This window comes from Oratosquilla oratoria, chromosome 35, assembly GCF_046742065.1.
Source record: "Oratosquilla oratoria isolate Oo_2021 chromosome 35, ASM4674206v1, whole genome shotgun sequence".
In the NCBI taxonomy this organism is placed as follows: domain Eukaryota; kingdom Metazoa; phylum Arthropoda; class Malacostraca; order Stomatopoda; family Squillidae; genus Oratosquilla; species Oratosquilla oratoria.
Window position 1 is genome coordinate 8849525 of NC_134811.1, and position 22644 is coordinate 8872168.

Below are 22644 nucleotides of genomic sequence, written 5' to 3' on the forward strand. Positions count from 1 at the left end.
AGTACTGCTATAAAACAAAAAGTATTAGACATACAGGAACATTTATAAAGCAATGGCAAGAACATACCTTTGCTGCTTCCTCCCTTGTGGTGTATTTGACCAAAGCAATGCCATGGTTGAGGGACAGGTGGAAGTTGACCAGGGGACCATGTTGCATGCACAGAGTTTTCAGGGTAGAACCATCAATCTGCCAAAATCATTTTAAATACACTCAGTGATACTCAAATGTTGGGGGAGCTACCAGCACTTTCACAAATATACACTAACGGAAAAAAAACTACAGCGCTTTCAAATACTTAAGCCTCTCTCAAAAGACAAACTTCCAGGTTTATGTACCTTGGGTCAGCCATCAACCTGTCTGCCTACCTGAGGTGTGAGGTTCTTGAGGATGAGCCATGTTGAGGGCACCGGGTTGGACCAGGACCCAGAGCTGGCCGAGTGTAAGGCACTATTGGGTGGGTTTCGCTGATCCCCTGCCCAAGAGGTGGATCGCCCCAGCCCCCATGAATCTCGGCTCAGCTTGTTACCACTGCTACCTCCTCCCATACCTGGAGGAGGCCCACGGGATTTGTGACCAGGGGCTCCCCACAGCTCAGAAGCCAAATTGGAGCTGGCCCCACCTTGACTGTTTTCACCCCAAGACGTACCACCTTTGGTGCTGCTACTGCTGCTGTTATTGCCACTACTCAGCTTACTGTCACTGAAAGATATCCAATACATGCAGTTAGTACAAACTGCATTCCAATTCAATGTCCTCTAAGTTTAAGGTTCAAGTAAAGGGGGTTTAACACCAAATGCAGACACACAAAAGGTTCCCTACCTTGGGGAGTTGCTAGATGGCTGGCCTGGGCCTGGGTTGAAACTCCAAGTTGATGAGGAGAGATTAAGGGAAGGCATAGGGGCATTCATGTCAGACACAGAATTTGCTGTGGAAGTTTTGCCAATAGAAGTAAGTAGTTCAGAGTCCTTTACACCCAAGGACAAAGGAGAGCGTGCAACTGAACCAGGAGTGATGGTAGGATCATCCTCAATATTTTTCATCTGTGAAAAAGGTTAGAAATTTATGGTTCATAATGTGCGTCTGTATTACACAAAAATCTGAGAAGAACTATGTAGAAAAAGCATTAACTAACCATCCATGGTTTGCCAGGTTCAAAAGGCTTAATGTCCAAACCATATGAGCCTGCAGTGTTGGTGTGGGTTGAAGAGGGCCACTGTGACTCGACCTTTTCTGCTCCTCCTTCGTTAGTGCTGGAGTCGGGCCAACTGGTGTCTGAGCTGCGTGTCAGTGACCAGGTGCTGCAGATAAAGGAAAACCTATTGCCTAAAACCCTGCTTCAGTATTAAACTAAAAATAACCAAATAAACTAATGTGGACCAACTCCAAAGCATCTGCCTTCTACAGAAAGCAGTTCAACAGTCTTACTATACATTCATATCAAGCATGCATGGGAATCTGGGTACATGTGTTGTGTGAAATAAATATTTTTTCCCCCACATACATGAAAGAACATGAGAAGAATGAATAAACAAGCTCAAAGAACAGTTCCCAAAGGAATATATACATACATATACAAAAAAAGGGCACTCCCCTTTGTGAGGTTGACCAAGTCCAAACACACCTATCTTCAAACAACCAATCACTCCTTGTCCCACCTTAGCACCTGTCTCCCGCCATGTTGCTCAGGTCAGTGGCAACACAGCAAGACAATACTTCTGCAGCAGAGCCCCACCACTTGTACCCTCCCTCCTCATTCACTCCAATAATTTACAAAATATTTTATAAATCCATTTTTTCAGTCCATGCTATTTCCTCATCCATCTATAACCACCCTCCACTTAAGCCTCCCTTATCAATTGAAACTCCTCTTGCATCCAATGCTTCCTTCACCCATCAATCCCATTCTCAAGTCTTCCCCTAAATTCAATCCAACCACTTCTACTTTCCACATTCGTTTTGTTAGTCTTTTTTCACTCATTTTTTTCATATACATCAAGAAAAAGGAGGTAACCATTGTCAGTTTTGTCAAATGCAAAATTGTGGTAAATGAATAACATGTTAGGAACTGCTTCATTGATGCCTCTAAACTTAATTTTACATACTAAGAAGCCAACAATGAGAACCTTTTCATCAAGTTGATGTCTTGGTCACTGAGGAGAAAAAAAAGAAGAAGAAGAGAAAAAGTATGGTATGTGTTAAATAGATGGATATAACGAGCAATGTGGTGAAGTGCAATAATTGACATCCATGTGGTGGAAAAGATAGGAGGGGTGATGTGTTTTGACAGGTGCAGGAACAGTGTGCTTGGTCATCCCCTTTATAAAGGGGAAAAGGTATTTAGCTATGTATATAGCTACCTTATTATAATATACTAATAAATCTAATATACATACCTGTATATCAAATCTATGATTAGTAAACTATAATAAGGTACATATAACACACTAATTGGGATGAAACAAGTGGGAGTGGAATTATGCCTTTTAACTTTGGCTACCTCCATTGTACTGGGGAAAAGCCCTTGGTATATGTATGTAAATCCACGATCACCCATGTAAATTAGCACATTAACATCTACATTTTAACACAATCACTTGCATTTCTTTCATAGCACTGCTGACAATATAAAGTTCTGACCTGTTAGATCCTGTCAGCAATGGTGTAATGTTTGGAGAGGTATGAGATTGAGGCAAAGATGGTTTGCCCCCTGGTGCACGCACAAAATCAGCACTAGTTTCCTCATGATCCACGGAGGGGAGCTTCCACTGATTCAGACGACTTCCTTGTTGTTGATGAAGGGTCAACTATGGGAGGGAAAATATAAACAGGTAAGTATATATAAATTTATATAAAAATGTGTGTGTGTGTATATATATAAAATACATATATATAAATGCACACACATACATATACATATATACACATGTATACATAGTGTGTATTATATATATTTACATTACACATACACATATGTATATATATATATATGCATATACACACACACACAATATATATATATTATGTATTTTTTTTCAGTTAGCAGTGAGTCACTTTGTCAGTAACTTTCACCCTCCTGACCCCCCAACCAATCCCATGCTTGACCCTGCAACCCTACCTTAAGTGAAGTCATCTGGCCCATCTTGTAATCTGTTCATGTTCTTATTTCATTCCCCTCTTTATGTCAAGAGTATACATATCCTACCACTTCTATTATCTTGTACTTTCCTGAGGAGGGCTACAGCTGGTAGCCAATATATAAATGTTAAACATTCTCCCAAGTTTTTACTTCAACTGTGGGTTGTGTGATATATTCATATACACATACACAGTGAAACCTTGATTAACGAGCATAATTCGTTCCCGAATTGTACTCATGTGAAACAATAGTTAAGCACAAAAAAAAAAAAAAAAAAAAAAAAAAAAAAAAAAAAAAAAAAAAAAAATCCCATGGAAATCAATGTAAAATACAATAATATGTCCCATGCTTAAGAACAAATACCCAAAAATAATTTGTAATATCTAAAAAAATTTAAATGATTAATGCCCCAAATAAAAAATACAATGTTGCAGGAGCTCCTAGGGCAAGGGAGGAAGGGAAACAGAGACAGGGGGGAATGATTATTGAGGTGAAGGAGGAGAATCTTCCACTAAGGTAGATTCCTCTTCACTCTCAGCTATAAAAGCCTACCCAATTCCACACATGCATAACCTAGCATCATAGCCAGTGTTCAAACTATAGGTGGGAGTCACAGCCCCTCAGGATAAATGTTGATTGGCAAAGAATCCCGTGACAAACATGGTTACGTATAATTGGCTAGAAAGAAAATGGGCATAACTCGAAAAGGTGCCATTTACTACACGGAAATGCCATACAAGAAAATAATATTAGAATAGTCCAAAATAATAGATAATCATGGTTTTATAACTGAATTTGCAATGGGTGTAATGCTGGACATCTTTTTATGTACTCATCAGCTGAGTCACTTGAAAATATAAAATTTACTGGATTTTAAGGAAAGAACTTCCAAGACTCCAAGGCTGAAGTAAAAAATTCAAGATCTAATAGAAAAATTCAAGCCGTGGCAACAGTGGCCGAGAAGCACATGGGAACGAGCTTGCCACAAGTCACAAGGAGATGCTCCTCATTAGCTGGGAAGATAGGAAACTTCACGTCTGGCACGAAACATCACTCATTAAGCAAAATGTCGCTAGTAAAGAGAATCACTCATTATGTGAGGTTTGACTGTATATACACCCCCACACACACGCATATATACATACGCATCTACACACACAGTGCTTGACATAGGATTGGTCTGCCAGGGCCGGAATGGACCAATGCGTCTAAAATGTAAACACCCAAAAGAAAGGTGAATTTTCATGGCATTTTTATGTACAGCTAGCGAGTCTTCTCTAGTTGTTTATACATATATATCCATATATAGTTTGGTTCGTGATTAAGTGTGCTGACAAAGGCACTGAGTTGGTGGTGGTTGTTGTTGTAGGTAGTAGAGGTTGTAGTGGTGGTTATAGTGGGTGGTGGTAGTGGTGGTTATAGTGGGTGGTGGTAGTGGTGGTTATAGTGGGTGGTGGTAGTGGTGGTTATAGTGGGTGGTGGTAGTGGTGGTTATAGTGGGTGGTGGTAGTGGTGGTTATAGTGGGTGGTGGTAGTGGTGGTTATAGTGGGTGGTGGTATTGGTGGTTATAGTGGGTGGTGGTAGTGGTGGTTATAGTGGGTGGTGGTGGTTATAGTGGGTGGTGGTAGTGGTGGTTATAGTGGGATGGTGGTAGTGGTGGTTATAGTGGGATGGTGGTAGTGGTGGTTATAGTGGGTGGTGGTAGTGGTGATTATAGTGGGTGGTGGTAGTGGTTATAGTGGGTGGTGGTGGTTATAGTGGGTGGTGGTGGTGGTTATAGTGGGTGGTGGTAGTGGTGGTTATAGTGGGTGGTGGTAGTGGTGGTTATAGTGGGTGGTGGTAGTGGTGGTTATAGTGGGTGGTGGTTATAGTGGGTGGTGGTAGTGGTGGTTATAGTGAGCGGTGGTAGTGGTGGTTATAGTGAGCGGTGGTAGTGGTGGTTATAGTGAGTGGTGGTAGTGGTGGTTATAGTGGGTGGTGGTAGTGGTGGTTATAGTGGGTGGTGGTAGTGGTGGTTATAGTGGGTGGTGGTAGTGGTGGTTATAGTGGGTGGTGGTAGTGGGTGGTGGTAGTGGGTGGTTATAGTGGGTGGTGGTAGTGGTGGTTATAGTGGGTGGTGGTAGTGGTGGTTATAGTAGGTGGTGATAGTTGTGGCAAGTGGTAGAAAATGTGGCAAGTGGTGGTGGTAGTTGTGACAAGTGGTGGTGGTAGTTGTGACAAGTGGTGGTGGTAGTTGTGGCAAGTGGTAGAAAATGTGGCAAGTGGTGGTAGAAAATGTGGCAAATGGTGGTAGAAGTTTGTGGCAAGTGGTGGTAGAACTTTGTGGCAAGTGGTGGTAGAACTTTGTGGCAAGTGGTGGTAGAAGTTGTGGCAAGTGGTGGTGGTAGTAGTAGTTGTGGCAAGTGGTGGTGGTAGTAGTAGTTGTGGCAAGTGGTGGTGGTAGTAGTAGTTGTGGCAAGTGGTGGTGGTAGTAGTTGTGGCAAGTGGTGGTGGTAGTAGTTGTGGCAAGTGGTGGTAGTAGTTGTGGCAAGTGGTGGTGGTAGTAGTTGTGGCAAGTGGTGGTGGTAGTAGTTGTGGCAAGTGGTGGTGGTAGTAGTTGTGGCAAGTGGTGGTGGTAGTAGTTGTGGCAAGTGGTGGTGGTAGTAGTTGTGGCAAGTGGTGGTGGTAGTAGTTGTGGCAAGTGGTGGTGGTAGTAGTTGTGGCAAGTGGTGGTGGTAGTAGTTGTGGCAAGTGGTGGTGGTAGTAGTTGTGGCAAGTGGTGGTGGTAGTAGTTGTGGCAAGTGGTGGTGGTAGTAGTTGTGGCAAGTGGTGGTGGTAGTAGTTGTGGCAAGTGGTGGTGGTAGTAGTTGTGGCAAGTGGTGGTGGTAGTAGTTGTGGCAAGTGGTGGTAGTAGTTGTGGCAAGTGGTGGTGGTAGTAGTTGTGGCAAGTGGTGGTGGTAGTAGTTGTGGCAAGTGGTGGTGGTAGTAGTTGTGGCAAGTGGTGGTAGTAGTTGTGGCAAGTGGTGGTGGTAGTAGTTGTGGCAAGTGGTGGTGGTAGTAGTTGTGGCAAGTGGTGGTGGTAGTAGTTGTGGCAAGTGGTGGTGGTAGTAGTTGTGGCAAGTGGTGGTGGTAGTAGTTGTGGCAAGTGGTGGTGGTAGTAGTTGTGGCAAGTGGTGGTGGTAGTAGTTGTGGCAAGTGGTGGTAGTAGTTGTGGCAAGTGGTGGTAGTAGTTGTGGCAAGTGGTGGTAGTAGTTGTGGCAAGTGGTGGTGGTAGTTGTGGCAAGTGGTGGTGGTGGTGGTAGTTGTGGCAAGTGGTGGTGGTAGTTGTGGCAAGTGGTGGTAGTTGTGGCAAGTGGTGGTAGTTGTGGCAAGTGGTGGTAGTTGTGGCAAGTGGTGGTGGTAGTTGTGGCAAGTGGTGGTGGTAGTTGTGGCAAGTGGTGGTGGTGGTAGTTGTTGCAAGTGGTGGTGGTGGTAGTTGTGGCAAGTGGTGGTGGTAGTTGTGGCAAGTGGTGGTGGTAGTTGTGGCAAGTGGTGATGGTAGTTGTGGCAAGTGGTGGTGGTAGTTGTGGCAAGTGGTGGTGGTAGTTGTGGCAAGTGGTGGTAGTTGTGGCAAGTGGTGGTGGTAGTTGTGGCAAGTGGTGGTGGTAGTTGTGGCAAGTGGTGGTAGTTGTGGCAAGTGGTGGTAGTTGTGGCAAGTGGTGGTGGTAGTTGTGGCAAGTGGTGGTAGTTGTGGCAAGTGGTGGTGGTAGTTGTGGCAAGTGGTGGTGGTAGTTGTGGCAAGTGGTGGTGGTAGTTGTGACAAGTGGTGGTGGTAGTTGTGGCAAGTGGTGGTGGTAGTTGTGGCAAGTGGTGGTAGTTGTGGCAAGTGGTGGTGGTAGTTGTGGCAAGTGGTGGTGGTAGTTGTGGCAAGTGGTGGTAGTTGTGGCAAGTGGTGGTGGTAGTTGTGGCAAGTGGTGGTAGTTGTGGCAAGTGGTGGTAGTTGTGGCAAGTGGTGGTGGTAGTTGTGGCAAGTGGTGGTGGTAGTTGTGGCAAGTGGTGGTGGTAGTTGTGGCAAGTGGTGGTAGTAGTTGTGGCAAGTGGTGGTGGTAGTTGTGGCAAGTGGTGGTGGTAGTTGTGGCAAGTGGTGGTGGTAGTTGTGGCAAGTGGTGGTGGTAGTTGTGGCAAGTGGTGGTGGTAGTTGTGGCAAGTGGTGGTAGTTGTGGCAAGTGGTGGTGGTAGTTGTGGCAAGTGGTGGTGGTAGTTGTGGCAAGTGGTGGTAGTTGTGGCAAGTGGTGGTAGTTGTGGCAAGTGGTGGTGGTAGTTGTGGCAAGTTGTGGCAAGTGGTGGTGGTAGTTGTGGCAAGTTGTGGCAAGTGGTGGTAGTTGTGGCAAGTTGTGGCACGTGGTGGTGGTAGTTGTGGCAAGTGGTGGTGGTGGTTGTGGCAAGTGGTGGTGGTGGTTGTGGCAAGTGGTGGTGGCAGTTGTGGCAAGTGGTGGTGACAGTTGTGGCAAGTGGTGGTGGCAGTTGTGGCAAGTGAGGGTGGTAGTTGTGGCAAGTGAGGGTAGTTGTGGCAAGTGGTGGTGGTAGTTGTGGCAAGTGGTGGTAGTTGTGGCAAGTGGTGTTGGTGGTAGTTGTGGCAAGTGGTGGTGGTGGTAGTTGTGGCAAGTGGTGGTGGTGGTAGTTGTGGCAAGTGGTGGTGGTGGTAGTTGTGGCAAGTGGTGGTGGTGGTAGTTGTGGCAAGTGGTGGTGGTGGTAGTTGTGGCAAGTGGTGGTGGTGGTAGTTGTGGCAAGTGGTGGTGGTGGTAGTTGTGGCAAGTGGTGGTGGTAGTTGTGGCATGTGGTGGTGGTGGTAGTTGTGGTAAGTGGTGGTAGCTGTGGCAAGTGGTGGTAGCTGTGGCAAGTGGTGGTAGCTGTGGCAAGTGGTGGTAGCTGTGGCAAGTGGTGGTGGTAGTTGTGGCAAGTGGTGGTAGTTGTAGTGGGTGGTGGTGGTAGTTGTAATGGGTGGTGGTGGTAGTTGTGGTGGGTGGTGGTAGTGGTGGTGGGTGGTGGTGGTAGTGGTGGTGGGTGGTGGTAGTTGTGATGGGTGGTGGTAGTGGTGGTGGGTGGTGGTAGTTGTGATGGGTGGTGGTGGTGGTAGTTGTGATGGGTGGTGGTGGTAGTTGTGATGGGTGGTGGTGGTAGTTGTGATGGGTGGTGGTGGTAGTTGTGATGGGTGGTGGTGGTAGTTGTGATGGGTGGTGGTAGTTGTGATGGTAGTAGTTGTGATGGGTGGTGGTGGTAGTAGTTGTGATGGGTGGAGGTGGGTGGCGGTTTTAGTTGTGGCGGGTGGCGGCGTTAGTTGTGGTGAGTGATGGTTGTGATGGTGGTTGTGGTGAGTGATGGTTGTGATGGAGGTTGTGGTGAGTGATGGTTGTGATGGTTGTGGTTGTGATGGTGGTTGTGGTTGTGATGGTGGTTGTGGCTGTGATGGTGGTTGTAATGGATGGTGGTTGTAATGGATGGTGGTTGTGGTTGTAATGGATGGTGGTGGTGGTGGTAGTTGTAATTGATAGTGGTTGTGGTGGTAGTTGTAATTGATAGTGGTTGTGGTGGTAGTTGTAATTGACAGTGGTTGTGGTGGTAGTTGTAATTGACAGTGGTTGTGGTGGTAGTTGTAATTGACAGTGGTTGTGGTGGTAGTTGTAATTGACAGTGGTTGTGGTGGTAGTTGTAATTGACAGTGGTTGTGGTGGTAGTTGTAATTTAGTGGTTGTTGTGGTTGTAATGGACAGTGGTTGTGGTGGTGGATGTAATGGTGGTTGTAATGGACGGTGGTTGTAATGGACGGTGGTTGTGGTGGTGGTTGTAAAGGACAGTGGTTGTGGTGGTGGTTGTAATGGACGGTGGTTGTGGTGGTGGTTGTAAAGGACAGTGGTTGTGGTGGTGGTTGTAATGGACAGTGGTTGTGGTGGTTGTAAAGGACAGTGGTTGTGGTGTCGTGGTGGGTGGCGGTGGTTGTGGTGGGTGGCGGTGGTTGTGGTGGGTGGCGGTGGTTGTGGTGGGTGGCGGTGGTTGTGGTGGGTGGCGGTGGTTGTGGTGGGTGGCGGTGGTTGTGGTGGGTGGCGGTGGTTGTGGTGGGTGCCGGTGGTTGTGGTGGGTGCCGGTGGTTGTGGTGGGTGCCGGTGGTTGTGGTGGGTGCCGGTGGTTGTGGTGGGTGCCGGTGGTTGTGGTGGGTGCCGGTGGTTGTGGTGGGTGCCGGTGGTTGTGGTGGGTGCCGGTGGTTGTGGTGGGTGCCGGTGGTTGTGGTGGGTGCCGGTGGTTGTGGTGTCGTGGTGGGTGCCGGTGGTTGTGGTGGGTGCCGGTGGTTGTGGTGTCGTGGTGGGTGCCGGTGGTTGTGGTGTCGTGGTGGGTGCCGGTGGTTGTGGTGTCGTGGTGGGTGCCGGTGGTTGTGGTGTCGTGGTGGGTGCCGGTGGTTGTGGTGTCGTGGTGGGTGCCGGTGGTTGTGGTGTCGTGGTGGGTGCCGGTGGTTGTGGTGTCGTGGTGGGTGCCGGTGGTTGTGGTAGTAGTGGTGGCGGTGGTTGTGGTAGTAGTGGTGGCGGTGGTTGTGGTAGTAGTGGTGGCGGTGGTTGTGGTAGTAGTGGTGGCGGTGGTTGTGGTAGTAGTGGTGGCGGTGGTTGTGGTAGTAGTGGTGGCGGTGGTTGTGGTAGTAGTGGTGGCGGTGGTTGTGGTAGTAGTGGTGGCGGTGGTTGTGGTAGTAGTGGTGGCGGTGGTTGTGGTAGTAGTGGTGGCGGTGGTTGTGGTAGTAGTGGTGGCGGTGGTTGTGGTAGTAGTGGTGGCGGTGGTTGTGGTAGTAGTGGTGGCGGTGGTTGTGGTAGTAGTGGTGGCGGTAGTAGTGGTGGCGGTGGTTGTGGTAGTAGTGGTGGCGGTGGTTGTGGTGGTGATATAAGTGGTGGCGGTGGTTGTGGTGGTGATATAAGTGGTGGCGGTGGTTGTGGTGGTGATATAAGTGGTGGCGGTGGTTGTGGTGGTGATATAAGTGGTGGCGGTGGTTGTGGTGGTGATATAAGTGGTGGTGACAGTAGTGGTGATGGTGGTGACAGTACTGGTGATGGTGGTGGTGACAGTACTGGTGATGGTGGTGGTGACAGTACTGGTGATGGTGGTGGTGACAGTACTGGTGATGGTGGTGGTGACAGTACTGGTGATGGTGGTGGTGACAGTACTGGTGATGGTGGTGGTGACAGTACTGGTGATGGTGGTGGTGACAGTACTGGTGATGGTGGTGGTGACAGTACTGGTGATGGTGGTGGTGACAGTACTGGTGATGGTGGTGGTGACAGTACTGGTGATGGTGGTGGTGACAGTACTGGTGATGGTGGTGGTGACAGTACTGGTGATGGTGGTGGTGACAGTACTGGTGATGGTGGTGGTGACAGTACTGGTGATGGTGGTGGTGACAGTACTGGTGATGGTGGTGGTGACAGTACTGGTGATGGTGGTGGTGACAGTACTGGTGATGGTGGTGGTGACAGTACTGGTGATGGTGGTGGTGACAGTACTGGTGATGGTGGTGGTGACAGTACTGGTGATGGTGGTGGTGACAGTACTGGTGATGGTGGTGGTGACAGTACTGGTGATGGTGGTGGTGACAGTACTGGTGATGGTGGTGGTGACAGTACTGGTGATGGTGGTGGTGACAGTAGTGGTGGTGACAGTAGTGGTGGTGGTGACAGTAGTGGTGGGGGTGACAGTAGTGGTGGTGGTGACAGTAGTGGTGGGGGTGACAGTAGTGGTGGGGGTGACAGTAGTGGTGGGGGTGACAGTAGTGGTGGTGGTGACAGTAGTGGTGGTGGTGACAGTAGTGGTGGTGGTGGTGACAGTAGTGGTGGTGGTGGTGACAGTAGTGGTGGTGGTGGTGACAGTAGTGGTGGTGGTGACAGTAGTGGTGGTGGTGGTGACAGTAGTGGTGGTGGTGGTGACAGTAGTGGTGGTGGTGGTGACAGTAGTGGTGGTGGTGACAGTAGTGGTGGTGGTGACAGTAGTGGTGGTGGTGGTGACAGTAGTGGTGGTGGTGGTGACAGTAGTGGTGGTGGTGACAGTAGTGGTGGTGGTGGTGACAGTAGTGGTGGTGGTGGTGACAGTAGTGGTGGTGGTGGTGACAGTAGTGGTGGTGGTGGTGACAGTAGTGGTGGTGGTGGTGACAGTAGTGGTGGTGGTGGTGACAGTAGTGGTGGTGGTGGTGACAGTAGTGGTGGTGGTGGTGACAGTAGTGGTGGTGGTGGTGACAGTAGTGGTGGTGGTGGTGACAGTAGTGGTGGTGGTGACAGTAGTGGTGGTGGTGACAGTAGTGGTGGTGGTGACAGTGGTGGTGGTGGTGACAGTGGTGGTGGTGGTGACAGTAGTGGTGGTGGTGGTGACAGTGGTGGTGGTGGTGACAGTAGTGGTGGTGGTGGTGACAGTAGTGGTGGTGACAGTAGTGGTGGTGGTGGTGACAGTAGTGGTGGTGACAGTAGTGGCGGTGGTGGTGACAGTAGTGGTGGTGGTGACAGTAGTGGTGGTGGTGGTGACAGTAGTGGTGGTGGTGGTGACAGTAGTGGTGGTGGTGGTGACAGTGGTGGTGGTGGTGACAGTAGTGGTGGTGGTGGTGACAGTGGTGGTGGTGGTGACAGTAGTGGTGGTGGTGACAGTAGTGGTGGTGGTGACAGTGGTGACAGTAGTGGTGGTGGTGACAGTGGTGACAGTAGTGGTGGTGGTGACAGTGGTGGTGGTGGTGACAGTGGTGACAGTAGTGGTGGTGGTGACAGTAGTGGTGGTGACAGTGGTGGTGGTGGTGACAGTGGTGGTGGTGACAGTGGTGGTGGTGACAGTGGTGGTGGTGACAGTGGTGGTGGTGACAGTAGTGGTGGTGGTGACAGTGGTGGTGGTGACAGTAGTGGTGGTGGTGACAGTAGTGGTGGTGGTGGTGACAGTAGTGGTGGTGGTGGTGACAGTAGTGGTGGTGGTGGTGACAGTAGTGGTGGTGGTGGTGACAGTAGTGGTGGTGGTGGTGACAGTAGTGGTGGTGGTGGTGACAGTAGTGGTGGTGGTGGTGACAGTAGTGGTGGTGACAGTAGTGGTGGTGGTGGTGACAGTAGTGGTGGTGGTGGTGACAGTAGTGGTGGTGGTGACAGTAGTGGTGGTGGTGACAGTAGTGGTGGTGGTGACAGTAGTGGTGGTGGTGGTGACAGTGGTGGTGGTGGTGACAGTGGTGGTGGTGGTGACAGTAGTGGTGGTGGTGACAGTAGTGGTGGTGACAGTAGTGGTGGTGGTGGTGACAGTAGTGGTGGTGGTGGTGACAGTAGTGGTGGTTGTGGATGTGACAGTGGTTGTGATGGTGGTGCAATTACCACAAGTTCTTAACCTTCTTATAATGGGGAGGCCAAACCAAACCATAGACTCATCCACAAGTCCTTCCCACAACCATCCACACATCTGTTCATTGTACCTCCCACTTCAGCACCTCCTGGATGAAGTTATCCCTGTTCCCTACTACACTGCTCAATGTTTGAGGCAATGCAGTAAGACACAGCACCTCCATAGCAGTCAAACAACTCAAGATGATTTACCCTTCATCCCATTTTGTTATATGGCAAGAAATTTCAGGAGACAAAAACATCCTATTGGGCCATGTCATTTCCTCCACTTTTCATTCACACACAGTCTTTGCACTCGCTGCCTTGCTCGACACATTTCTCGTACACCTAGTCTCTCATTTACTCTGTTCATCCACCTTGTTCCTGGTCTTCCCCTCAAGATCACTCCAACTACCGCTTTCAACACCGACTTTCCTCACTTGATCTGCCAGGTCTCTTTCACTTCCTTCTGAACACATACATAAAAGAGGTCTCCAGTGCCCTTCCACCCCTAGCCATTGAAACCATCCTAAAACCCATTAATAATACATATACACTGATCTAATGGAGTGAATTCAACACACATTCATCAACTAGTAAGCAAGAAATTGGACTTCCAACCATCACATCAATTTCAAAAACTAACAAAAACCATTACAAAATAATCAGCACCACACACACCACTGAACAAGGGAAGACTAGGATTGGAGCATAAACTTTAACCCAGTAATACGAGAGGTCATAGGAAAGTATACACACCCATCTTAACACTACAGACTGTGGACAATGTGGTGTCAGCCCAGATGGTAGCAGTTTGACTCAGGATATGTGTAACCTAGAGATTTAAGTCAGGTAGCCCAGCCGATTTGCTTCTTGGAGCTTAAAGAGCCACCTATCCTAGCCTGAATAGATGACCCAGGAGGTAGGTTAATAATCCCAAGGGGTAATCTCAGTGCAACCACAACACTGGGACATCACTCAGTTTGCATGACTCCCATCTCCAGACCCGCCAAGCACTGGAAACACGTCTTAGTGACCCACAACAGGGTTGGATGGCCATGGACTAAGTTCATGTCATTTTGATCCCCCCACCCTATCTGGGTGTGCAATATGCACTCCTCACTGGTGTGTGGGCAAACCAATTTAGTTGCTGATGATCTGACCACATGGCATGTAGTACTGGGTTAATGTGGTTCTGTCTACAAACAAACCTCCTGGAAACCCCTGCCTCATACTGATACATATCCAAACTCATGGAAAGATTGGCAGCAGGAACAATTACAACAAAATTACCACTTCCCCTTACTAAAACAACTCAAATGGGGCCCATTCCACCAGCACACTCATCACATCTCCCAATATATGCTGGAAGTATTCAACAAGAGACCTGCCCGAGTAGTTATGGCAGCAACTGACAAACAAGAAATACCAAGTCTCCAGACACACACACTCAAAAATAAAAATATTCATAACAATGACAAGAGACAAGAAATGGTTAACTAATTTCTTACTGGGAGGGAAACAATACAGAGTAACCCAAAACAACAGTTTCTTTGGCAAAAACAAGACTACAAAATTGAATCGCCTAGGGTGCAATTCTCTTTCCTATGCTACTCAACCTCTTTATATGCAATCTCCTTACCAGTGATCCAGAATTTAACAGAGAAATAGAACAAGATACAAAATGAGAAATAAATTAATGGCAAATCCAAAGGAGAGACTTTGGTTTTTAAGCAGAGATCAGTGTGTACATGGATGGGATGGTATGGAAAGTAAATGCAAGGGTAATGGGCAGAGGATTGTAGATGGCTGGAGTTCAGCAGATGAGCCAGTTGTTGTTTGCAGATGATACTGTTTGTGGCACGGTCAGAGGCAAGATTTAGAAAGTTTGTGATTGAGTTTGGGAAGGTATGTGATAGAAGAAAGTTGAAGATAAATGTGGGTAAAAGTAAGGTGATGAGATGTACAAGGGGAGAGGATGGCAGTGAGCTGTAAGTCAGAAAGACTAGAAGTGGACAGTTTTAGGTATTTGGGGCCACATGTGGCAGGAAATGAAATGGGAGTGAAAGTATACAGCAGATTGAGAGTAGGAAGTAAATGTCTTGGGGATTGAAAAGTGGGATTGAAAAGTGGGATTGAAAAGTGGGATTGAAAAGTGTGATGAGAAATCATCTGGGAATGAATGCAGATTATATGAAAAAGTGATTATGCCTATGACATTGCATGGGGCAGAGACTTGGAATTCAAGAGAGTCAGAAAGAAGTTTCAATGTATTTGAGATTAACTGAAGTATGGTTGGGGTTAGAAGGTTGGATAGGGTGAGAAATGAGGGGGTGAGGAAAGCAGGGGTGAACTGGAAGTAGGTAGATAGAGCTGATGAAAGATTATTGGGAAGGTTTGGACACCAAACAAGTGAAGGAAGACTGGCAAAAGAGGCGTGGAATGTAGAGGTGGATGGAGCGAATCTGAGAAGATAACTGAAGATAAAATGGATGGATGGATGGATGGATGGGGTGAAGGAGGCTTTGAGCAATAAGGGAATGTCTGTTGAGCAAGGGAGAAGGCAGGGGATTGGGGTGAATGGAGGGAGACGTCCAAGATGGTTGCGTATGGATGTTTTGACAAAGCCCAAAAGGATTTCTCTGTCTTCTCAATAATCCGAACAAGGAGATGCAGAGGGAGGGGTCACGGTGTTAAGCGAAGGAGATGCAGAGGGAGGGGTCACGGTGTTAAGCGAAGGAGATGCAGAGGGAGGGGTCACGGTGTTAAGCGAAGGAGATGCAGAGGGAGGGGTCACGGTGTTAAGCGAAGGAGATGCAGAGGGAGGGGTCACGGTGTTAAGCGAAGGAGATGCAGAGGGAGGGGTCACGGTGTTAAGCGAAGGAGATGCAGAGGGAGGGGTCACGGTGTTAAGCGAAGGAGATGCAGAGGGAGGGGTCACGGTGTTAAGCGAAGGAGATGCAGAGGGAGGGGTCACGGTGTTAAGCGAAGGAGATGCAGAGGGAGGGGTCACGGTGTTAAGCGAAGGAGATGCAGAGGGAGGGGTCACGGTGTTAAGCGAAGGAGATGCAGAGGGAGGGGTCACGGTGTTAAGCGAAGGAGATGCAGAGGGAGGGGTCACGGTGTTAAGCGAAGGAGATGCAGAGGGAGGGGTCACGGTGTTAAGCGAAGGAGATGCAGAGGGAGGGGTCACGGTGTTAAGCGAAGGAGATGCAGAGGGAGGGGTCACGGTGTTAAGCGAAGGAGATGCAGAGGGAGGGGTCACGGTGTTAAGCGAAGGAGATGCAGAGGGAGGGGTCACGGTGTTAAGCGAAGGAGATGCAGAGGGAGGGGTCACGGTGTTAAGCGAAGGAGATGCAGAGGGAGGGGTCACGGTGTTAAGCGAAGGAGATGCAGAGGGAGGGGTCACGGTGTTAAGCGAAGGAGATGCAGAGGGAGGGGTCACGGTGTTAAGCGAAGGAGATGCAGAGGGAGGGGTCACGGTGTTAAGCGAAGGAGATGCAGAGGGAGGGGTCACGGTGTTAAGCGAAGGAGATGCAGAGGGAGGGGTCACGGTGTTAAGCGAAGGAGATGCAGAGGGAGGGGTCACGGTGTTAAGCGAAGGAGATGCAGAGGGAGGGGTCACGGTGTTAAGCGAAGGAGATGCAGAGGGAGGGGTCACGGTGTTAAGCGAAGGAGATGCAGAGGGAGGGGTCACGGTGTTAAGCGAAGGAGATGCAGAGGGAGGGGTCACGGTGTTAAGCGAAGCAGCCCAGTTGTGATGTTCTCTCTTGCTGCATTGCTTCCAACCCAGGCAGTGGACAGGAGACAGGGTTGGTTCATCTATGAGAGTAAAGATGCTAGGGGAAACTAGGGTGGATGGAGTGGGTGCATGCTACTTGGCTACCTCCCTTATAAGGGGGAAGAAGCCTTTGGTATATAGATAGATGATCTGTCACCAGAGAAGTCATAGAATGTGTGGTGCTTCATTACATGAATGAAGACATGAAAAAAATAATTTCAAGTCCCAGAGTGGAATATGAAGTAGCATAGTCACCATACCTAAAGATATATGCAATATAGCGAGACTACAAAGGATAGCAAACAAGATGATCCAAAGCCCAAATGGAAAGATATATGTGGAAAGATTTAGAAAACTGGGACTTCCCACACTGAAAGAATGAAGAATGGTAACATTATAACGATAATTGAGGGAGTGAGAGAGAAAAAAGGGGGGTGGGCTAAGACCTGGTATAGAATGGATGCCATGGTTAAAAGTTAAAAAAGCAAGCTTTCCACAAAGAAACACATATTTGAGGAACGAGTTGAATGGATACATATAATCCAGGTTAAGAACATAAATTTAAGGCACTTTCATAACTAGAGCCAATGATGACCCAAGGACCATAATTCTAACCTCGTATACTACAATTAAATCAATATTCAAATACAAGGGTACACACACACGTGCTTGTAAATAGACCAGCAAATTTTATATTTCACCTGATACCCCCCAAATATCAACCCAAATGATAAATCAATCCCATAACAAGCGACACTGTCATGCCAAAGCAGTACCAGAGTACCAAAGCAGAACTGGCCTGGCAATGTACACCAGACGCCTGGGATTAACCAATACACACAAGGCATAGAATATGATATAGACCAGGCCACTATAAAAATCTGCCCCAAGCGACTTATGGATAGAACAGGTAGCCATGGACATTTTCCTTGAAAGGTTTCCTGCAGGGGGGAACCAGGATAATGAATTGATTGATTTGTCCCACAATACCCAATTATGCAGACGCGTATGTGCACATACACACACACAAAATCAACAGAGGCAGACTTGGGGCAAACACATGAATGTTTATGTATACAAGACAATCTTATGTTCACATAATTTCAACTTCATTTTTCAAATAAAAAAAAAAAAAAAGTTCAATATAGAAAAACATTTATGCACCATGTTGTAACATGCATTTCTATCATAATAATACAGGCAAAAAATGTCATACTATCACCACAAACAAGCTTGATTATTCCCATAAAAAATTGGTTTCCAATCTCTTGCTAAAAAATTAAGTTCTGCAAGTCTTGCACTGATTTGTTTATTTGGTACTTACAAATGTAGTCCTCCAGGTCTTACATGAAAACGGAATAATATACAATAAGTGCTACAGGACTGGTTTCTTTACAGACTTCAACCTGGATTCTCCTACAAAGCTTGCAATTTTATAGAAACCACACCTCTTGTGTGTAACTAAGAACAATAACACCTGAACCTACTAAATGATAAAGCAAGAGTTATCTGTTTAAGTGTCATCGAGTAAAGATGTCTATTATGAACCGATTTTACTATGATTTTTTTTTTTTTATCTGGGAAACCTGATCTTCAATGAAATGACCAAAGTCTACAAAAAAATAAAAAATAAATACATGAATAAAATGAATTGATAAATACAAACAAATAAAAAATCTCAATTGGACAATTTACATACTATTAATCTATGCCCTATAAATTCATCTAGCACTATACAATTTCAACAAGTCTCAATATACATGGCAGAGTTGGCACACAAAATTTGAGTTATGTCATCAGATGAAATTAGTAGTCCCAAAGTTCATCCCATGCAAACTATGATAATTTCAAGTTTAAAAAACTCTTGTCTTGCTGCATTGCTTTGGACCCAGGCAGTGGTCAGGAGAAAGGGCGATGAGACACTTTGCATACAGATAAATGTGAATTACAATTTCACTTACTGGATACAACACTCTCCCCTGCATTCAATAGCTTATTTCATACAATAAATACTGCCTCCTACATAATTCTATCCTTGGTTTTGCAAATACGTGACATGGTATAAACAATTCATACTGTTCCACATCCTATTCAAACTATCTCTACTGAACGGTAGTCAACTGCAAAGGAGAATTGACTGCAACAATTGTGAGGTTTTGTGCTTGTGTGTGTGTGTGTGTGTGTGTGTGTGTGTGTGTGTGTGTGTGTGTGTGTGTGTGTGTGTGTGTGTCCGCGTGTGTGTGTGTCCGCGTGTGTGTGTGTCCGCGTGTGTGTGTGTCCGCGTGTGTGTGTGTCCGCGTGTGTGTGTGTGTTTTCCAACTTATTTACTTGTATACAATACTAGTTACACTCTTATGAGGGTGAGAGAGGGGGGTGAGAGGGGAGGGTGAGAGGGGAGGGTGGGGTGAGAGGGGGGGTGAGAGGGGAGGGGGAGAGAGGGGGGTGAGAGGGGGGGTGAGAGGGGAGGGTGAGAGAGGGGGGTGAGGGGTGAGAGGGGAGGGTGAGAGAGGGGGGTGAGGGGTGAGAGAGGGGGGTGAGGGGTGAGAGGGGAGGGTGAGAGAGGGGGGTGAGGGGTGAGAGGGGAGGGTGAGAGAGGGGGGTGAGGGGTGAGAGGGGAGGGTGAGAGAGGGGGGTGAGGGGTGAGAGAGGGGGGTGAGGGGTGAGAGGGGAGGGTGAGAGGGGGGTGAGAGAGGGGAGGGTGAGAGAGGGGAGGGTGAGAGAGGGGGGGTGAGAGAGGGGAGGGTGAGAGAGGGGAGGGTGAGAGAGGGGGGGTGAGAGAGGGGGGGTGAGAGAGGGGAGGGTGAGAGAGGGGAGAGTGAGAGAGGGGGGGTGAGAGAGGTGGGTTAGAGGGGGGGTGAGAGAGGGGGGGTGAGAGAGGGGGGGGGGTGAGAGAGGGGAGGGGGAGAGAGGGGAGGGTGAGAGAGGGGGGGGTGAGGGGGGGGTGAGAGAGGGGAGGGTGAGAGAGGGTGAGGGTGAGAGAGGGGGGGTGAGAGAGGGGGGTGAGAGGGGGGGGGTGAGAGAGGGGGGGTGTGAGAGGGGAGGGTGAGAGAGGTGGATGAGAGAGGGTGAGAGAGGGGAGGGTGAGAGAGGGGAGGGTGAGAGAGGGGGTGAGAGAGAGGGGGGTGAGAGAGGGGAGGGTGAGAGAGGGGAGGGTGAGAGAGGGGGGTGAGAGAGGGGAGGGTGAGAGAGGGGAGGGTGAGAGAGGGGAGGGTGAAGGGGGTTGAGAGGGGAGGGTGAGAGAGGGGGGAGGGGGGTGGAGGGGGGAGGGGGGGGGAGAGAGGGGGGGTGAGGGGGGGGGGGTGAGAGAGGGGAGGGTGAGAGGGGGGTGGGGGGTGGGTGAAGGGGGGTGAGAGGGGGGGGGGGGGGGGGAGGGGGGGGGGTGAGAGGGGGGGGGGAGGGGGGTGGGAGGGGAGGGTGAGAGAGGGGGTCGGGAGAGAGGGGGGGGGGGGTGAGAGGGGAGGGTGAGAGAGGGGGGGTGAGAGAGGGGGGGGGTGAGAGAGGGGAGGGTGAGAGAGGGGAGGGTGAGAGAGGGGAGGGTGAAGGGGGTTGAGAGGGGAGGGTGAAGGGGGGTGAGAGGGGAGGGTGAAGGGGGGTGAGAGGGGGGGGTGAGAGGGGAGGGTGAAGGGGGGTGAGAGGGGAGGAGGGGGGGTGAGAGGGGGGGGGGGGGGGTGAGAGAGGGGTGGGGGAGTGGGAGGGGAGGGGGGGGGGGTGAGAGGGGAGGGTGAAGGGGGGGTGGGGGGGAAGGGTGAAGGGGGGTGAGAGGGGAGGGGAGGGGGGTGAGAGGGGGGGGTGAAGGGGGGTGAGAGGGGGGGGGGGGGTGAGAGGGGGCGGGGGTGAAGGGGGGTGAGAGGGGAGGGTGAAGGGGGGTGAGAGGGGAGGGTGAAGGGGGGTGAGAGGGGGGGTGAAGGGGGGTGAGAGGGGGGGTGAAGGGGGGTGAGAGGGGAGGGTGAAGGGGGGTGAGAGGGGAGGGTGAAGGGGGGTGAGAGGGGAGGGTGAAGGGGGGTGAGAGGGGAGGGTGAAGGGGGGTGAGAGGGGAGGGTGAAGGGGGGTGAGAGGGGAGGGTGAAGGGGGGTGAGAGGGGAGGGTGAAGGGGGGTGAGAGGGGAGGGTGAAGGGGGGTGAGAGGGGAGGGTGAAGGGGGGTGAGAGGGGAGGGTGAAGGGGGGAGGGTGAAGGGGAGTGAGAGGGGAGGGTGAAGGGGAGTGAGAGGGGAGGGTGAAGGGGAGTGAGAGGGGAGGGGGGGGGTGAGAGGGGAGGGGGGGGGGGGGAGGGGGGGTGAGGGGAGGGGTGGGGTGAGGGGAGGGTGTGGGGTGAGGGGAGGGTGTGGGGTGAGGGGAAGGTGTGGGGTGAGGGGAGGGGTGTGGGGTGAGGGGTGAGGGGAGGGGTGTGGGGTGAGGGGAGGGTGAGGGGTGTGGGGTGAGGGGAGGGTGAGGGGTGAGAGGGGAGGGTGTGCGGTTAGAGGGGAGGGTGTGGGGTGAGAGGGGAGGGTGAGGGATGAGAGGGGAGGGTGAGGGATGAGAGGGGAGGGTGAGGGATGAGAGGGGAGGGTGAGGGATGAGAGGGGAGGGTGAGGGATGAGAGGGGAGGGTGAGGGATGAGAGGGGAGGGTGTGGGGTGAGAGGGGAGGGTGTGGGGTGAGGGGAGGGTGTGGGGTGAGAGGGGAGGGTGAGGGATGAGAGGGGAAGGTGATGATGGGGAGGGGGAGGTGAGGAGAGGGGGGGGGAGGGGGAGAGGGGGAGGGTGAGGGATGAGAGGGGAGGGTGAGGGATGAGAGGGGAGGGTGAGGGATGAGAGGGGAGGGTGTGGGGTGAGGGGAGGGTGTGGGGTGAGAGGGGAGGGTGTGGGGAGGGTGTGGGGTGAGGGGAGGGTGTGGGGTGAGGGGAGGGGTGAGAGGGGAGGGGTGAGGGGTGAGAGGTGAATGAAAGTAGGTGGCTAACCATCCTCTACCCATCCCACATCCATTTGTTTCCCCTTTTAATACTTCTTCGTTCCTTGTGGATAAAGGTCCAGTCCTGCCTCCCCCTGCCCACTGCCTGGGTCAGAATCAATGCTACAAGAAACAGTTAAATGGTCCAACAGCCTTAGCTGGCTTATTCCTACTGCTTACAAAATCAAAATAGCTAGATTAAATAAAATGTTAAATCTTCACTAAGCTTTGTATAAGAACATACAGATTGCTTCCCTATTCTCAACTACCAAGAAAACATTACCTACTCCTAACAATGCATACATGTACCAGAAGGCCCTTCCCCCTTCATGAGAGGGTGGGAGTGGGGATGGGGACTAGTCAAGGCATATATTACCATTCACCCTTTCCTCACACATTTGTTGCTCCTATCCTACTTCCTGTCCCCTCCCCACAGCTTGGTTCAAAAGCATTGCAGCAGGACACAGTTAACTCCACAGTAGAGCCCGACAGCCAAAGCTGGTCTGCTCTTAATGCTGCATTACATGGTGACCCTACCCACTCATCCAATCAATAATTTGAAGTTAACATGAAGTGCATTCAGGTCGTCATTATTCACAACCACTCTCCACTCACACCTGTCTGTGGCCCTTTTGACATATTCTCCTAGTACCCAAAATGCCCTTCACCTTATCCATCTCGTACTCAGTCTTCACTCAAGTCCAGTCCACCTACCTTTGCCTTCCCCTCTCTCTTTGTGCTAGTCTTTCTTCACTCACTTTCCACATCTCCAAGACATCCATCCCCATATTTTTTATTAGCGCTATCTGCCAGCTCTCTTTTCACCCCAACTCTGCCTCACCTCACTTCTCACTTGTAACTCCCACTATATTTCTTACATACCCTTTGAATCCTCCTTTCTGTCTCCCTTAAATTCCAAGTCTCTGCTACTACACATTCCATTAATACCTTCTCAACTAACTTCCTTCCCACCACCCTTTCCCACATAATTGTCTCTCTTCTTAAACACCGTTTGCTATCAATTCTCTTTCTATACACACCTTTATCCATCTTCCATTAAAACTATTTGACCTATACCTACTCTATCTATAGACTCATCTACTCATGCACCAAAATTCCCTAATGCCACTAAATTCATATACTTCCCATTATTCTCTAAACACTTGTTCCAATCAATCCAAAATCCCTCCCACTCTTCACTTTTCTCAATACCAGAACTGAATCCACCCACATCTCTTATCTCAACTTTGCCCTCACTGTCCTCAAAACCACTCCCCTCCACTTCAAATACTTCATCTAATCACTTACCAGGAGTGCCACTCCTCTTGGCCCCTTATCACTCATGACACTACCCATCTCACTCTCTAACTCGAGCCATCCCTCCCTTTCAACCCAAGTTTTACTGAACACAATCATTCTCATAACAAACCTGCCACAAATCTCTTCCCTTTTACTCATCTGTACCACATCC

The 22644-nt window shown here is 49.7% G+C and overlaps 1 protein-coding gene across 11 annotated transcripts in view; it reads right to left on the reverse strand.

Moving 5' to 3' along the window:
- The window catches only part of gw (trinucleotide repeat containing adaptor protein gawky), an 88712-nt gene that overhangs the window by 16371 nt on the left and 49697 nt on the right, over positions 1 to 22644 (reverse strand). For 9 of the 11 annotated variants that reach the window (XM_076173887.1, XM_076173889.1, XM_076173888.1 and 6 more), the window contains 5 exons: positions 2639 to 2805; positions 1134 to 1299; positions 821 to 1041; positions 367 to 700; positions 68 to 187 (listed from right to left, as the gene is read on the reverse strand). In XM_076173887.1, coding sequence (XP_076030002.1) covers positions 68 to 187; positions 367 to 700; positions 821 to 1041; positions 1134 to 1299; positions 2639 to 2805 — 1008 coding nt within the window. The remainder of the gene's footprint in view (positions 1 to 67; positions 188 to 366; positions 701 to 820; positions 1042 to 1133; positions 1300 to 2638; positions 2806 to 22644) is intronic. The other 2 variants (XR_012965747.1, XM_076173892.1) reach the window with 2 other exon arrangements.